General features: G+C 45.0%; 1 protein-coding gene across 4 annotated transcripts in view; it reads right to left on the bottom strand.

The window, feature by feature from the left end:
• The window catches only part of SLC44A3 (solute carrier family 44 member 3), a 94,922-nt gene extending 87,702 nt beyond the window's left edge, over positions 1-7,220 (bottom strand). For all 4 annotated transcript variants that reach the window (XM_060302575.2, XM_030868721.3, XM_030868722.3 and 1 more), the window contains exons 1-4: positions 7,129-7,220; positions 6,529-6,636; positions 3,018-3,160; positions 679-815 (exon numbers count right to left, since the gene is read on the bottom strand). In XM_060302575.2, the coding sequence (XP_060158558.1) occupies positions 679-815; positions 3,018-3,160; positions 6,529-6,636; positions 7,129-7,155 (415 nt within the window). In that variant the 5' untranslated portion in view covers positions 7,156-7,220. The remainder of the gene's footprint in view (positions 1-678; positions 816-3,017; positions 3,161-6,528; positions 6,637-7,128) is intronic.
• Between the last annotated feature and the right edge of the window lie 11,615 nt (positions 7,221-18,835).

Below are 18,835 nucleotides of genomic sequence, written 5' to 3' on the forward strand. Positions count from 1 at the left end.
ACGATAGGTACTAAAACGATAGGAAGATGAATTATTATATAGGCTTCATATTTTTAACCCAGCCTTGCAAACAGTTTTTAAAACTCTGGCACCCCATTTCACAAGCAGATGAAATTTGCAGTGGGTTGTCTCGAATTTCTTTTTACTTTCCTTTGCTTGTTTAATGCTTAAAATATAAATCTGAAAAGCAGGCTCAGAGCAAGTTACACAAATGCTTTTGGAACAGCTTAAGGCTATCCCACTGGTCAGTGAAACTAACCATAGCCCGAACATCTTAATGAAAGAACATACCTGTCGGCAATTCAACCCAAAGCCTGTGGGTGCCTCTCTAGGACTGGATGTGCCAAGTGCACAGAGCTCTCTGACCTCCATCTGACCTTGCCTTTGGGCCCTAAATGTCTGCTGTCTCCTCCCGCTCTCTACGGCAGACCAGTCCCTGGCAGTTAGCAGAGAACAGCTAGGGTTTCAGATGAATTCCAGATAAACCTGAATGAAACTGAACAGCTCAGGAGAAAATGTTTATGGCCCTTTCTACACAAGGAGAGGCACCCACAGGAAGGACAATTTCCAGTTTTGCAGAGAAAGCCAGGGCAGGGCAAGTTATCTAGGTCTGCACAGGTTACCCTGCTGTGGTCCCCAGCCTCAGAAGGAAGAGTGACCCCATCCCTCGGTACCTACCAGTAGTGTTTGCAAAGAGCTGGACCTCTTCCAGGGTATTAAGCTGCTCTTCAGGACAGCTGGACACACAGAGAACGGTGGAACTGAACCTCACATCCTTGACTTCCAGGTTGCAGGAATTCATAAAAAACACGTGTCTAGGAGACCAATGAAACAGGAGAAGAATGTCGTAGAGCATTTCCTGTCATTGAGTTTGATTGTGGGACTTAAAAATACCCACACGCTATCAAATGTGGGAATAATTAAGGCAAATTTTCATCATCAAATACTTCCACATAATTTAACATGTATTATGCCTACCTGGGTTCATCTATGGAGTTGTGCAGCTTGGCAACCATACTCAAATGTTAACAAAACTTCCCTTTTCCAGATTCAGCATTTTCTGGGATGTTGATTAACACTAGGGAGTTCTCCGAACAAGTCACTGAGGAAGGGAAAGGACTGATTAAACGGTCCCTGGTTTGCTAGGTGAGGCCAGTGCAGGAACGACTCATGAAGTCCACAGAAAGCATATTTGCACCCAGAGTGTTCAATTATATACCTCAGAGAATAGCTGAACCCAGGGAAGTGAGACGTGGAGAGGAGGAGACCGAGGCTGTGAATTAAAGGCTTACCCCTCCCCCTGCCTCCCAGTTTGAGACAGGAAACTCATGAGACCCTTCCTGCTGCAGCTGCCCAGCCACTGGGCACAAGAACAAAACTGGTTGTTGACATTAACAGGGTCACATGCTGGTTGGCAGTGGCAGCTCTCAGGCCCATGCCCTACACTTAACCGGGTTGCTGAGATCAGAGGAATGTCAGACCAAGAGCCCTGTAGGCAGTCCTCCAGGGGAGGGACTGGAGAAGGGGTGCCAGAAGCTTCTTCTTCCTCCAACTGGGGTTGGGAGAACGGTGGGTGGTGTAACAGGAGATGGGGGAACAGATTTCCTTGGTGTAGGATACATACGTATTTTATTCTACTTATTAATTTTAAAAAATTGTAGTAAAATACACATAAAATTTTACCATCTTAAAGCTTTTATGTGCGCAGTGGCATTAAGAACATTCACATTGCTGTGCAGCAATCCCTACCACCCAGAACTCTTTTCATCTTGCAAAACTGAAACTCTGTACCCATTTAACAATAAGTCATCACTCCCAAACCCTGGCAACCACCATTCTACTTTCTGTCTCTATGAATGTGATTACTCTAGATATCTCATATAAGTGGAATCATAAAATATCTTTTCGTGACTGACTTGTTTCACTTAGCATAATATCCTCAAGATTCATCTATGTTGTTACATGTGTCATAATTGCTTTCCTTTATAAGGCTGAACAGTATCCCAGTATATATATACATACACATTTTGTTCATTTATTCATCTGCTGATGGACACTTGGTTGCTTCTACCTTTTGGCTATTGAGAATAATAAAATATGTACTTTTCATTTCAAAGAGGATGACTGTTTCCCAGCATTGCATTATGAATACAATGTCTAAACAGGAGCACAGGTGCATCTGGGGAGCCCCTTCCTCTCCTGTCTTCTTTGTGAGTGACACCCACAAGTGCAGGGAGAAATGCCCCTCAGGCAGTCCATGTTCAGCAGTGCAAAGCCCCCCTCCTCAAGAGCAAATTCAGGGGTAGAGGAGGCCTGGTCGCAGATTTGTATTTGGTGATTCCAAACTTATACTCAGGACCTATCTAGACCTTTAAGATTTCTTTCCTAGGAGCTGCTTTTGATTATCAAGTCTTGAAATTATCACAAAGCTGTATCCATCTTAGAAAATCATGGCCAGGGATTTCTCTCCCCTCAGGGATTCCCGTCTCTTCTCTCCCCTTTTTGTTTCTGTGTTGGAGTTGGTGGGAGAAAAGTGAGACACCAAAGCTGAGAGTGCCGTAGCTGAGAGTGTAGGCTGGGGAGGGAGTGGGACACAGGTTCCCAGCATTCCCAGGTGGGATTCAGGTATTTCCACACTGAAACAATACTGTGGATGGTGTATAATTAGCAACATGATTCTGATACATTATGGATAATAATAGTGACAACTAACATTTATTAAGCCTTAGCTCATGCAGTGTCTCAGTGGATCCTTAAAACAATCTTGTGAGGTGGGTCTAATAACCAGTTTAAAAAGATGAAAACTCAGCTCAGAGAGGTTAAGTACTCTGCCCAATTTCAATTTAGGGCTGGCTGACTCTAAAACTTGTGTCCTTACTACCACACACGTCTCCCTCTCATGAGTTGGGCGGACAGAGTTTTGAGTGGGAAAACAGTTTCCAGGCTCAAACGACTAATTGATACAAAGTTTTGAAATCTAGCCCCTCTGTAGGTTGGGGACTTACTTGAAAACTTACTTTTTTAGGGTCATGTCCTGCCCCGAAAGAGGGGCCCCTTCTACTGGGGAGTTCTTCTTGCCACACACGTTGCCAAAGCTGTCGTAGCCGAAGAGGAGTCTTCCTGTGGCCCCAGCCGTCACTGAGTAGCCCATGATGAACATCTGGCAAAACCCAAGTAGCCGCCATGAGAGCCTGGCCAAGGGCTGGAAACTGGTCCCCCACATCCTTGGATGTTGATATAAAATGGAACCGGGTGGAAACGAATCTCCCCAGCATCACTGCACTTTCCTCCTTCATCAGTAATACCAGCGAATCAGAGCAGTTAGCGCGCTGCTCCTCTAGTACGTGCTTTACCAGGTTAGGGAGGGAGAACATTCTAAAACACTGAAGCAGATTCCTCTCTATTTTCTCACCAGTTTGTGCTTCTCACCTTCTTCTCCAAGAGTCTGTCATTTTTTTCTTCTTGGCCTAAGTTCACCAGGATAATTCAATTTTTTTCCACTTGAGGTTCTTGTTTTATTAAGGTCATAAGCAAGGCTATGCTGCCTTCCCTGAGGTTCTATCCATCCGTCCAACCCTTACTTCCTAACACCTCCCTCAACTTTTCTTTTTGTCTTGTATTTAGGGGATTCTAACCCTCTGTCCATAACAAGTGAGAAAATGGTGTTTTGGAGTAAGTCCTTAAAAATACACAAGATAAAGAATCTCAGGAATTCTGCTGGACAAGAACATCACGCGATCTATAGTCACTTTTGTCCAATTCCGGAATGAATGTGGACTATTTAAAATATTCAGCTCAAACGACTGTTCCCTTAATATGCATTGATGGGCCCTCTACTCGGATTGAGTCTGTATCTTCCCATAACATAAGCTTAGTGTTGTAAGTTTCTCAATCTACAATGAGTAGAATACCATTTAATACTTGGAATCTATAGCACTGGTACCATATGTTCCAAAGGTACATTGTCCCAAAGTCAAATATGTTTCAGATACTCTACATTCATTACTAATTTAGGAATCAAAATAACAGTCTTACAGTGCCCAGTGTGTGCTAGAGACTCTGTTGCGGAGGGACATAGAAACAAACACAACCGAGCCCCTGCCCCCAAGGAACTCGGCCTAGAAGACAGGCAGGGCTCAGGGCTTATAAACAGCTGGCTTCCTGGGGAAGGAGGCTCTCTGTCCCTCCTACTCTGCCAGCACCTCCTCAGTCTTGAGGTCAAACTGCAGGACGAGTGGGTCACCCTTGCCGGCGGACAGACCCCTTACCCTTTACTCTGAGGCTGTGGTTCTGCGTGTGACCGTGGGCCCATGTGGCTGACGTGATAGGCTGACCCAGCCCCCGGGTGTTCCCTTCCTGCCCTTCCTTCTGGAGTGTGGTCAGATCCTGATTGGCTTTGGACTTAGAGGGAAGAAAGGAGTCCTGGGCTTTTGCCCGGCTTACCAGAGATCTAATAATGAAGTGATATTTCCCATTTATCAGCATTCTTTATGTTAATGTCCCCCTTGGGAAGCTTGTGGGGAGGAGTAGAAGGTTTTTTTTTGGGGGGGTGGTTTCTGGGGGGAACAGATTTGGGTAATCCTGAGTCCCTGTCATACTACTACTACTTTAAACCATCAAAAGTTTTTTCCAATTTCAAACACACAATTGCAATTCCAAAGAGTAGGCGTGTATAGCAGTTATAGTGGGTTATCAAGGAGGTCACTGTCAACTGTACTGGGGGAGATCTGGAAAAAGGAGTGTTGAAAGATGAGTAAGAAAAGGCAAGGTGGGAGAGGACACTGGAGAGGTAGTAGAGGCAGAGATGGTCCAGGATTTGAGCCGTTCTGTTCTGTGTCTTACGCACATATAAAGAAAGGCTGGCACTCTTTCTGTTTATAATAGACTGTCCCTGCTTGTAATTCTGGCCCCTCACCCCAAACCTCCTTCATCTAGCCCTAACTCAGGGCAGCACCATCAGTAATCCCATCCCGCATGTGCCTTGTCACTGGTCAGGATGTCACAAGACCGACCAGAAAGCCGAACAGCAGAGAGGCAGAAAAAACACTCCTTGCTATCTTGGCTGTGGTTAAAAAAATGTTGCAAAGATACTAAAAGCTAGTCACCTAAGGAAGAACTATCATTATTCAAATTTAATATAGTAAAGAGAATGTGGGCATTTCAGATTTATTTTGCAAAGGACATATAAATTTAAAGCAGCTTCTAGCTCTGTACCACCTCTCAGATGGTTCTTAATTCTTCAGGCTGTGATGGGCCATCTACAAATCCTCTCCTCAGAAAGCCGTTGGTTGAAGGTTTGGTAGTGCTGCACTAGGTTTGCATTGTAGAGGGGCCAGGGAAGATCATTAACAGCCCAGGTTCAAAGCTGCCAGGTACTGGCAGAACAGCTGCTCCCTGCATTTATATAATAGCAGATCCAGAGATAAATACCAGCATCTGTGGGCAAGTATAGGTGGAGGTGTTGTAGGCACAGTTTCTCGCAGCTCCTAGAGAAGAGCTCCAAGGGTCATAATAGAAGCAACACAGAACATTCAATTATGCCTTTAAGGACCAATCTTCCATTGTGCCTGTTACCCATCTGCCTGTGAGAAACCAGTCGGTAAGTCAACAACTGAATAAATGCCTTTCTTACTTGGAAAGAAGAACAAATATATTTTAGGGTTTATTCAAATTTGTTTCCTTTCAACAGAGGTAATTATGTGATAGCTACTGTCCAGCTTTATAGATTGATCATTTACCATGCAGCAAATAGCACGGCTCAGTCTGGAATGGATGCTTTCATGAACATACTCTTTGAAGAAGTTGAGTGAGCTTTTTTCTGCTGTTAACTACAACTCTAAAGTAAGTACAAAGGCTACAAGATTCAGCTTCCAAGAGACCCTCCCAGGACAAAAATGGCACAGCATGATGAGGTCTACCATCAATCAGACGCACCTGGAAACTACAGTAGGAAGGGGGAATCCCATTACCTACCAAACTAGAGGGTTTATAGCAAAGGCTTGTTTACCTATTAGCTGCTAAACGCAACATATGGAGAGGGCATTACACTCAGCTAAAGTAAGAAGAATGTATTGATATTTCTAGGCTTGCACTGGATTTCCCTTTGTTAGAGGAACATTTTATCAATATGTGGGGGGGCTGAGATGAGATGGTAAAAGAACTTCCCCTCAGTGAGCTGGGATAATAAGAGACCACATATTGGCCTATTAAATAACAATGCCACTGCAAACGGTGGTTCTCATTTCCTAATGGAGTCTCGCATTAGAACGTGACTGACGGCAACAAGCCAGCCTCTCCAATTCACCGAGCCTAGGAGGTTGAGACACCTGACAGGAATTTCGGAGAACTGCTGTTTACCCTGCGGTACTGGCAGATAGATCGCTCCCTGAAGCACAAACTTTAACCTCGTACCACCCGGAGCCTTCTCCCCAGGAAAGGCCCTGGGGACGCTATTTACATTTGGGGCACAGCTATCTCAGGACACACACACATACTCTGGTCTCTTCCCTGCCAGGCGCTCACACTTACCAAACCAGCCCAAAAGAGAAAGAACAGGAACAACCAGGCCTTATCTGTGCATTTCCTATAAATCTGAGGTCGCCACTGTCTTTGCCTGGGGGTTGTCTCCGTGGAAACCTTCCAGAAAAAGAAGGAAGAGTATTGAGGAAAAGAGGATAATCATATAGGTCCCAACCTGGAAAATGAATCGAAACTTACTTGAAGACTGCTCAGGAATCTGAGGAATAACCCATTCCTTTTTTTTTTTTTTTTTAAACGTGGCCGCCTGAAGCTCTCATGGAGCCTTTGAAACACCTGTCCTGTGCAGAGTGGATGTTAAGGTCCCAGTCGCTGAGTCCTTACCTGGAGGTGCCCCTAGAGGCGGCCCCAAGTTGGTGCTGGGCGGCCAGCCTCTCCTGCGCCTCCGTCCCAGGACTGGGGTCCGAGGTCCTCCCCGCCAGGTGCCCCCAGGACGCGGCGGCGCCGGGGGGGGGCGGGGCGGTGGGTATTGATCCGAGGGGATCCTGGGAGGCGGAAGCGTCCGGGCGAGCAGGTGCTTGGAGGGGCCCGAGCCTTCCCCCGCGGCCCTTCCCCCCCGGTCCCTCCCCCGGGGCCAGGTGCAGGCCTTACCAGGTGCTCGGTGCGGAGGCACTGCATCCTGCGCTCCGCCCCAGGGTCCGCGCACTGGGAGCCCACGCAGAGCCCACGGCGGGCCGGCCCAGGGCCCGGCAGTCAAGCGGGGGGAAGGGGCGCAGCGCCGCCCCGCGGCCGCCTTCGAGCGCCACGGACTTCGCCCCTGGCGCTGCCCCGAGGGCCCCCCGGCCCCCCGGCCCCCGCGAGCACCCGGGCCGCCCGCCTCAACCTCCGCGCGGTGGGGCGCCCGGGAAGCCCGTGTCGCCCGCTGAAGCGCGAGGCCCCCGCTGGCTCCACCACGACCCTGGGCGCGTCCTCTCTGGGGCGTAATGAGCCGGCGGCCACCGTAGTGAGCAGGAAGCCGAAAGTCTCAACAAACCCTTCCAGAGGGCGGGCCGGGGTGGGGTGCTGAATTACATCTACATAGCTAACAGGTGAGTGCCCTTACCCTGCCCCTGATTCTGTTTTAACTGATTTAAGACATTATTAAACAATCAAAAAGGCAGAAACTACCGTTATCCCCAGTCTACAGATGAGGGAAACTGAGGCACGGACAGCAGCCATGTAACTTGCTTGGGGACACACAGCGAGAAAACCGTAGAGCTAGGAGTTGAACCCTGCCACAACACTCGAGGAGTTTTCGCAGTGGTCCTCTTTCCATCAGGATGGCGGCCAGGGGCTGCTGGCTCTCTCCCATAACGCGTGACCTGGAGAAACTAAAGCAGCTGGAGGAACCACGGGTTCCAGGAAGTAAAACAAGAATAAAAAGCCTGGGGAGTCTGAGGACTGCCGTAATCTGTGAGCATGTGGGCAGTGGGTGGCGGGAGGAGAGGCCAAAGAGTTAGTTGGGATGAAGGAATTTCAGGTTCTGTTCTCACCTCTCTGTCCCAATAATGGGACAATCATTGTCAGGCTGTTTACAATTGAAATGATAGCCACTGCAGAAGCCACTGGTGGGGGAGTCCTTCGGGTAATAGCTGACCGGTGCAAAAGTGCTATCGGGGTGAGACATTAAAACAACTGAAAATGGGCCCCCTACCCCCTTTCACTCTCTACTCCTCCCATCCACACCCCCACGGCTGCTAGGTTACTGTTTCTTTTCAGCACTGCTTCTCCCTGAGGGGAGAAACCTGGCTGAGGAATGATCTGATGTAGTGTCAGAGAGTGGGATGGACAGACGGTGGTTCTCTGGTGCCTGAGACTTAAGTTCTGGGCTCATCACCGCCCTCCCACCCCTAACTCACTGGGCCTTCTGGTTGTATATTTATCAGAGTAGCTGAAACTCCAAGCGAACATGGATTCACAGGCCAAATAACTAGACCTGTGAGGAGTACAACTACTATAAAACAACCACAATTGAACAATGCATACCATCTGAAACTGATTTGTTAGAACTGATGGACCAAGATTTTTAAATAAGCGTGATAAATCTATTCAAGAAGGTGAGGAATGACAATAGCAATATGAATCAGGAAAAAAAAATCATAAAACTAAAATGAATAGAAACATTAAACATGAAAGGTATGATAACTGGAATGAATATTCATTGATGCTATTTATTAACATGGGATAAATAGTAGAATAGATGCAGCTGAAGAGGAATCAGTGCTTGGAAAGAGTAGTTTCAGCAGCTCTCCAGAAGCAACAGGAAAAGGTTAAAACAAATAAGGCAGCTTATTTTACAATTTTCTAATTAATATCAAGAATAGAACTAGAACAGAAAGGGAATGATATAAAAATGGAGAGGAGGAAATATTTGAAGACACTGTGGAGATAAATTTCAAGGTTGAAAGAAAGACATAAACCTCAGATTGAAAGGGCAAGTCTCAAGCCAAATATCTTTATTGTTTTAGGAATTTCTTAAAAATCCATTCATTGGAGCAATAGACTGACTACCCAACTAACTCTCATCAGAATTACAGCTTCTCCTCAGAACCATGGATCAGTTAACTGGGTGATCCCATGACTGTGCCCTTCAAGGCTCACTTCAAACCTGCCCCTTGCTGTGACCACCAATCCTCAACTGTTGAATGACAAACTTGCCCAATCTAATCAGCCTCCTTGCATTGAAAGACCCATCTTATACCAGACCCTAAAAATCTTATAAATAGCCTATTCTTGAAACACATCAAATATATTTATGTTCATGAATTTACAGTAACATGAAATAGAAATAAAGCCGCATTGACTGCCCTTAGAAGGTTCTAGGGGACAAACTTATTATTTCAAAAACTGGTAAATAAAGAGAAAGAATCAAGCACATATTCTGTCTCTTCTACCTGAACCATACGTCAGGGTAATCACATAACTGATAAAGGAGGCTTCTCTTTACAGAAGTATTCTGGCTTCTAAGTGCAGAAGGAATGATAGAATTTAGGACCTCACAGTTTTCCAGACATCACAAAACAATGTTTGGAAGGCTGACAATCAGACATCAGCCTCCTCTCGGTGAAGAACACACACTGTCACCTGTGAAAGAATTGTGCCAGAAAAGTTCACATGAATCTGACTATCGATTTATAAGAAATATAGGAAATAGAGGAAACAAGTCAAATGACACCACAGGGATGCCATCAGCAAAACCAAGAATGGGAATATCTTCAGACGCACGACCTAGGGTTTTAACATCAACAACAAAAACAACAGTAGCAACAGCAGCAAAAAGATTATAAGAAAAAGGACAGGGAGGGGAAACCTGTAAATTAAAAGAGACTTGGGGGATATTTTAACTAATGACGATGTATGGCCATTGTTTAGATCCAGATTAAACCAACTGGAAAAATAAAAGGAAAGAAGACCATTCAGAGGACCGTCTAGGAAATGTGAATACCGATTGGATATTTGATAACTTTAAGTAACTTCTATTAAGGAATTTGGGGATCTGATGATGTCATTGGGGTCAAGTTTAAAAAGGAAAGTCCTTATCTCTTAGATTTACATACTGAAACTTTTACAAGATGATACAATATCTGGGATTTGCTTTTAAAAATCCAGGGCAAAGGGCAATGGGTGGAGGTGTGGGGGAAACAAGATGGACCATCAATTGATACTTGCTGAAGTTGGGGGCAGTATACATGGGGGTCCATTAAATTATTTTTTCTACTTTTATATGTTACACACACACACACACACAAAATAACAACGCGTGCCACCTCCTAGTCTCCACATAGGAAGCTTCTAACCTGTATGCATGTACCTGTTACTGAACATACTTGCCTTCTCTCCTTTTTTACTCCCTACTCCCTCAACCTGAGCCCATCCGTTCCTCAGGAGCAACACTCCCTGCTGGGCCTTAGGATGGTTGTGTCTGGCTCTTAGCATAGCCAAGGTGCCAGCTCTCATGGTTTCCCTCCCCCTCAGTCTCCTTTCCGACCCCATCTGGGCCCCCAGTGCTTCTGGAGCACTTTGGTCGTAACATTTTCTCCTCTTCTACGTGAATCTCTTCATCCTCTTCCTCACGCTGCCTCTTTTGCCAATCTATCCCTAGGTTTCTCATGATTCTTGCACTTGTCTTTCCTGATATTCTAAGCCAACGCTTTGGCACCTTCCTTAACTTCTAGCCAAAGATCCTGGACCCTTTCTCCTGTCCCAGTCCAGCCAGGGATGCAACTAGAACCACTCAAGTTGCCTGCTTTGCTTTCCAGTGTCTGACCATTACCCTTTGGGTCAGGTACTCCAGGTGCAGAATAAGGCTTGAGCTAAGCTTCAGCTGGTGTGTCTTATTGATGCTGTGCTTTGGGGCCAGCACCTGGGAAAGGTCTGGTTTCCCAGCCTTCATTCCATGTTTCTCAAGCTTCCTTCCCTTCCTCACCAGCTCCTGTGGCTGAGTTCCCAGCCTGCTTTGAACCATAGCCTGACACCCTATGGTTAAAATACTGTGATGTTGGACTGTGATAAAGCAATTTCCCTTCCAGGAATTATGGCTCACCTTAGAGAGGCAATTAGTAGAGGCTCCAGAGGGGCCAGGACTGTCAACCCAGGCCTGTGGGATCTTTCATCATTCTTGCCTTTCCTGTCAGTTGTGAAGACTCATCCCTCAGATTGGAAGCCAGAAGTAAGTTGGATACAAGGGGTCTTGGGTTTGAACTTTGGTCTTTGTAGTTGGTTCAGGAATGGTTCAAGATGCACTTGACAGATAAGGGGGCTGCAAGAGGCCATTTGGCTATGAGATAGGGAAGGGGGTGGGAGAAGGGAGCCACGAAAGGTATGTGTGTAAAGGAGTCCCAGCCCTTTGGAGCTGGGTTGAGGTAATTTCAGGATGAAAGAGTTGGAGGCTCAGAAAAGTCTTTCTTTTCTCCTTTAAATCTTTGGACAAAAATCTGGTCTCTGGGACCTTGATTCTTTTTAGCCCATCTCTGGTCAGCAAGGATTGACTAAGCATTTACTTTGTACCAGGACTTGGCCAACCCTAGGGGCACAAACACCAAGCAGCAAGATTTGGCCCTTCAAGGTCACGCTTACTTGAGGGTTGGTGATGAGATATGAGACACGTGATGAGGGTTCTTTGCCCAGCGTGATGTTTCTTGAAACCTTCCTGGGAAAGGCTGCCTGAGTGGAGGGTCAAAGGATGAGTAAGAGATGGCGAGGCACAGAAAGGTAGGGAGGGCATTCCAGGCAGGGGACCCAGCAGGCATAGAGGCCTGGCTGCATGGAACCACACAGAGAACCCCAAGCAGTGTAGCATGATTGGAGGAGTGTGAAGTGAGGGAAGGAGGGTGTGGTGAGTCTAACGGCAGAGAGTGTCAGGTCCGGCCTGCCACAACAAGGAGCTGCTTGTCCTGTGGTTATGTCTTTCCCATTCACCCTCACTTTGTAGGACAGCTCTTAGAGAATGCTGCCCTGCCCTGGTTGTGCTCAGAGGACTTGAAGGAGGGGGGCTTGTGTTCTCCTTGTACCTCAGCAGAGCCGGAAGCAAGAGTGACAACCTTGGGGCTGGGCTTGGTGAGGGCAACAATAATCAAGTGAGAAAACTCTCATGGGGAAGTGAGACAGTACAGCCTCCAGGCTCCCAGCGAAATGCGGTCCTTGGAACACAGCTGTCCTCAAGCCCGAAGGGCTTTCAGTTTGGTTATTTTTTTTTGATTACAAAATGTTCTATATATTAAATTACATTGTGCTAATGTATTCCTTTGTATGCATCAAGTGTTGAATAGCATTGTATGTAACATATATATGTTACATATTTCACATGTGCGAGCTCTAAGGCATGTTAACATGAACACTCAGAGTCCACCAGCCAATCTCAGAGCTGGAATATTACCATGATGTTCCTCCTTGAACACACCCCTGCCAAACCTTCAATCTCAGAGGTAAACAATGTTCTGAATTTTGTTTATCAATCTCCTGCTGGAGCCCACTTATCTCACATTATCCTGTTCCTTATAATAATTTAGTTTGCTTTTCAGGGGATGTTATAAAAATGGTGGTATATGGTATAGAGTTATTTGGAACTTTTTCACTCATAATTGGGTTTTTTTTTTTTCATGCTTGGTTTTAAAAGTGAGGCTGGTTCTTCACAGGCTTAATCAATTTAAGCACAGACTTTCTGACTAATGTGGAAGAGCAGGACCATCAGATTCCCGAGTTCTCAAATTCTGTTGAAGATAAAATGCTTGTGCTGTTAGGGGCTGACTGCTGGGTCTCATTTGCTGGCTTTCCTTTGTCCCACCACTTTCACTTAGTCTGATTGTAATGTTGTGTAGTAATCAGATCTCTTACCTCCCAGGTTTCTATATTTGTGCGGTGCAGAGCCATCCTATGAATGACTTTGAGACACTTCCTGCTTCCCCTCACCAAGCGTTTGTACCTGTCTCTAGGACACCACTTGCCAAAGCCTTTTATGTCCATGCAGGTCTTCAGAAACCATTTCCTTCTTTCTGTGTCTTATGATGGTTACTGAGAGTTCTAAGGGCAAAGCCATAGGAAAGCCTTCAGAATGGTTCTTTGATGGGGCTGGAGACTGAGCGGAAGGAAGTTTATGACCTGATTCCTCTTGCCTTGTATTACTTTCCCAGGGCCGTTGCAATTAATTACCACACATTTGGTAGCTTAAAACAACAGAAATTTATTTTCTCCCAGTTCTGGAGCCTAGAAGCCTGAAATCAAGGTGCCAGCAGGACCATACTCACTCCGAAGGCTCTAGAAGGCGAGGAGTCTTCCTTTCAGATTCTAGTGGCTTTAGTATCCCTTGGCTTGTGGAGATCTCTCCAATCTCTGCCTCTCTTCCCGTGGCCTTCTTTTCTGGGTCGCAATGTGTCTTTTTTCTGTCTTTTGTAAGAACACCCATCATTGGATTCAGGGCCCACCCTAGTCAATTCAGAATGACCTTATCTCCAGATTCTTACCTTAATTATCTTCATTCCAAGTAAAGTCACATTTTGAGGTTCCAGGTAGATGCGTCTTTATTTTGGGGGGAGGGGGTGCCATTATTTACCCACTGCAGACCTGCAGATGCTACTTGAAGGAGATGTCCTGTGGTTGGATACGTTTTGGAAGTATTCTCTACACCCTTCTCAGAGCATCACACTGTGCACCAGTGTATCTGGACCACAATGTGTGTGTGTGTATGTGTCAACAACTATAACACTGCTTTGGGAAGTGCTGTTAGGGACTATACATTTTTGGAGAACATGGCAAACTTAACTTGTGTTGAAATATTCAGGGTCTTAGAATGGATGGAATTATTTTCAAGCACCTGGAAAGCCCTCCTTCCCCATACCTACCTACCTGATCAATGCTCCCTCACATTTCTTAGACAAGAACGCCTTTTAGCTTACACTGAAGGAAAACTTCAAATACAAATGGCCCTGGAGAGGGCATTTGAGCAACATCTCCTTACTAATGCGAATGACTAACATCAGAGCCTTTCTTATCCAAGGTCTTGGTAGAGGGAGGAAGAGACCCGGACCTCGAAGCCACCAGGGCTTCTGAAGTCCCAGGGGTGGCAGGACAGGAGCCCAGAAGTCAAACTTCAGCTTCCTTCCTTTTAACCCGTTCAGGGCCAGTGCTTCTTATGCACAGTGCAATACATTTTACGGCTAGAAGTCCTCATCTGTTTAACCTGAAATATAAGACTACCTTTGCATTCTGACACCAATACCCGATTCATTAAGATCCTGTCTATTTTTGCTTTTTGCCAAATATCTGATATAAATATCAGAATTTTTAATCGATACAAGCATACACTTCGAGAAGGCAGATTGAATTTTGTTTTATAAAATTGTACTGTATATGATGACCTGTGACACTTCTGTCTTCTCATTCAACAGGTAACCTGTCCCTTTGCATTAAACGGGCCACGTTGTGTTGTTGGTTGGAAAAATCCACCAACACAAATGTGCTCTGATTTTTAAGTTCTTACGTGCAACTCTTCTGAGAGAGACATTTGCCTATTTCTTCTGAATTTTATCAATCTAAAAATCTTATCTTTTTCTCTTCTAGGCTGGGGAAAGAGGAACAGGAAAGGAGAGAGAGAAGGGAGTGGGAGAGTGGTGGTGTGAGGGGAGAAGCAGCAGATGGAGAATGTGGAAGCTCTGTTACCAGCTGTAGGTTTTAGGCAAGTGCTCTTTCCCTCTGGGCCTCTTTGTAAAATGAGAGAGGAGGGCCACGTTCTGTCTCCTTCCAGCTCTGAAATTCTGTGATTTAAAATTACATGGTACAGGTATGGAAAGTAAGAACCCAAAGTAAGTAGAAGGAAGCAAATGACAAAGATGAGCAGAAATAAGTGAAGTAGAAATGAAAATATCATAGAGATGGTCAATAAAAACAAAAACTTATTCTTTTTTTAATAGATGAAGAAATTTTATTTTATTTTTATTTTTTAAAATACTTATTTAATTAATTTATTTATTTTGGCTGTACCAGGTCTTCATTGTAGCATACAGGATCTTTTAATTGCGACATGTGTGCTTCTTAATTGTGGCATGTGGACTTCTTAGTTACAGCACACGGACTTTTAGTTGCGGCAAGCGAACTCTTAGTTGCGGCATGCAAACTCTTAGTTGTGGCATGTGGTATCTAGTTCCCTGACCAGGGATTGAACACGGGCCCCCCCCCCTGCATTGGGAGTGTGGAGTCTTACCCACTGGACCACCAGGGAAGTCCCCAAAGCTTATTCTTTGAAAGACTGAAAAAAGAAAAAAAGGCAAGTCTATGTCAGACAGATCATAACTACAATAGTTTGGAGATAAAATATACAAAATACCCGGTGCGTAATAAGAGATAGATACTAATGACACGATGATTGGTGATGTGACACCTCCCTATGTTGCTATCCTTTTTTCTTCCATAGTCTTTAGTTTTCCTCCTTTAAAAATTTATATTTATTCTTAATTTCACTTTTATTCCATAGCCACATATCATATCTGATACTGGCACTCACTCTGTTAGAAACTTGGGGTAATAAAGAGATTATAACCTCAAAGCCCTGGTATTGAGGGCCGATGCCGTTTCTACTTTCTTACAACAGGTGGCACTGTAAGCCAATGGCTGCGTAGTCAAACAAGCCATAAGTTGTAGCATGTTTTTTTCCCCACTAATTCTAAGATCTCTTCCCCGTCTTCCTTCCTTACTTCCTCCCTCCCTCCCTCCCTCCCTTCCTTTCACATTTCCAAAATTGTCATGCATCTTTCACTCAACATATGGAGACTGTAGAGTTTTATGCCCCCTGAAAGCTGTTATCAAAACGATGTTAAATCTCATTAAATCTTAATATTGTCTTAGAATGGAAGACATTCAATATGTTATGAACTTATGAATCTGAAATGAATTGATTACCTGTAGAGAATGTTCAAAATCACTGGACACAAGTGAATTGAAAGTGGTGCATTATTTAGTTATCTAGGAATCACTTTTGCTTTGGGGTTGGACAGACTCAGTAGTTTGAAATGCAGCTTGGACACTGACTTGCTGTGTGATCTTGGACAAATTTCTTACCCTCTATAAGCCTGTTTCCTCGTCTTTAAAATGGAGATAACAATGGCTAATTTGGAAAATTGTTATTCTATGCCTGCCGTATATCTTGGCTCAAGACAGTTTCCATAACCTCTAGCTAGGGTTGTGTAATTTTAAAAGCTGAGGTTAACAATGAAATGTGAAACAGACCTCTGTTGATTTATCAATATAACAGATAGGGAGAGTGCACCTGTGCTATTCCATGAATTAGCTAATTGACTTGGGGACTGTGGATATCGGGCCCTTGTTTGGCACTCAACCCAGATGGCATTTTTTATCATCTCCAATGGTTCCCAGAACAGAATCTCCTGGGATGTTTGTTAAACAAGTGGTGGGTTCCTGGGCCCACCCAGACCTACTAAATTAAAAATCTCTGGAGGTGGGTCACAGAATGTGTCTTTAAAATGAGTTCTCCATATTGTTTGTAGGGAATAAAAATGTGATAACTCTGACCTAGAGTATGATTTCCTACGGACTAGTGTTGGGATCGTATTAACTTAATTTCTGTAGTACTTGAATGATATGTGATTTTAATTTGTTTATTGGCATCGGAAAAACAAAACTAAAGGACAGCTCTGGTTCTTTCTGTTCTGTTTCCCAGCATGTCACTCATCTTTCACAAGTCAATTGCAGCTGAATGGGTCTTGAACTTGCAACTAGAAGGTAAATAAATTCTGGAGATTTAATGCACAGCAGAGTGATTATAGCCAACAATAATGTGTTATATATTTCAAAGTTGCTAAGGGACTAGATCTTAAATGTTCTTATCACCAAAAAAATAATTTTATGACTCGATAGAGGTGTTGGCTAACGTAATCATACTGTAATATATAAATGTATCAGTCAGCATGTTGTATACCTTAACTTATACTGTGTTATACGTCAATTAGTTCTCAATAAAAACCTACAACCTATGTTAAAAAAACGAATGGGTCTGCCATGACAGTGATAAGGTGTCATCTCTATTGTGTGAAATAGTCAGAAAAGGATAATTCTAGATTGGTGAGTGACAGTTCTAGATAACTGAAGTTGAACCTTTTTTTTCTTTTGCGGTACGCGGGCCTCTCACTGCCGCGGCCCCTCCCGTTGCGGAGCACAGGCTCCGGACGCGCAGGCTCAGCGGCCATGGCTCACGGGCCTAGCCGCTCCGCGGCATGTGGGATCTTCCCGGACCGGGGCACGAACCCGTGTCCCCTGGCATCGGCAGGCGGACTCTCAACCACTGCGCCACCAGGGAAGCCCCTGGATAACTGAAGTTTAACCTTTTTAAATGTCTACACTATTTTAACATTTTTGATGGAAATTATTTATTCGACAAATACTTGTTGATGGCTTCCTAGGTCCCAGGCTCAGGTTCTCTTGTCAGTACGCTGAACACAAGGAATAGAGCACACGGTGTGTGGAGCTGGGAGACCCAGCTGGACCAGCTCTCCACACACAGCAAGGTTCCCGAGAAGAGGGCCATCAGTCCCCTCAGTCAGGACCTGTCTGGACAGGCGTTCTTCCCGCTGTCCTTCACACAGTTGTCGTCAGACTTTCAAGTCTCCCATGACTTTTATGATGCCCCTCAAAATATCGAGTTGCCTGTTTCTTCCTCCTCAAACGTTCCTTCTTTCCTTCCTTCCTTCTTTCTTTCTTTCCTTCCTTTCCTCCCTCCCTCCCCCTCCCTTCCTTTCCTTTTTTCTTCCTTCCTTCCTTTCTTCCTTCCTTCCTTTCTCTTTTTCTTTCTTTCTTTCTTTCTTTCTTTCTTTCTTTCTTTCTTTCTTTCTTTCTCTCTCTCTCCTTCCTTCCTTCCTTCCTTCCTTCCTTCCTTCCTTCCTTCCTTCCTCCCTTCCTTCCTTCCTTCCTTCCTTCCTACCTTTCATTGTGCTGGGTCTTAGTTGTGGCAGGTGGGCTCCTTAGTTGTGGCTCATGGGCTCCTTATTTGTGGCATGCGAACTCTTAGTTGTGGCATGCATTCAAATGTTTTCATTGAAGGCAACTTAAGGTGCCAAAACCCATGAATATACAGCTATCTATATATCTACAAACGTGTATACACACATACATACATATGTATGTGTATTTGGGTGGAAGGTCCAGCACACTCTCGCTTCTGCACACTTGATCTACTTCTTGATCTACTTCTTTAGGTCAAAGTGGGTTTCTAGGATACAAGTAACATGACAGGAGACAAGGTCATAGTGAAGTGAGCCACACACAGTGTTGGATGTCAGCGTGGGATGAGGCAGCAGAGGGCTCCTGGCTGAGAGCATTTGCAGATGCAAGTCAACACTCACTGCCAGTGAGCACAGCTGTCATTGTCACAGAGCTTAGGACAGCACTCAGAGCGTGGGAGAATATAGATTGCCATCTGCTGTATGGGTTGACATCTCTATTTACTTTGATAGCTTACTATTTCAGAGACAAATGGCATTATAATGAAACAGTAGTATGGCTGCTTCAAATGGGGGCATGTGTGTCTCAACTTTCTTAATGACAGAGGGCCATTATTAGGAACATAAATATTGTACTGTGAGATCATCTTGGGACTTATTGTGAGTAATTTGTGTGGCTGGTGGTGGGCAGGTGCATTTGCCCCCTGCTGAGTGGCTCAGCCCTCTCGGTGCTGTGACCGTCTCTGCGTCCCAGGGTCTTCTTGTCACTGTGTGAGCCTCTTGCCCCTCCTGGCACCTTTCTGCTCTCTGATGCCCTCTTCCATCTTCTCTCTTCTCTTTCCTTTCCTCTCTCATTCTGAATTTTATTATCTTAG

This window comes from Globicephala melas, chromosome 1, assembly GCF_963455315.2.
Source record: "Globicephala melas chromosome 1, mGloMel1.2, whole genome shotgun sequence".
Classification (NCBI taxonomy): domain Eukaryota; kingdom Metazoa; phylum Chordata; class Mammalia; order Artiodactyla; family Delphinidae; genus Globicephala; species Globicephala melas.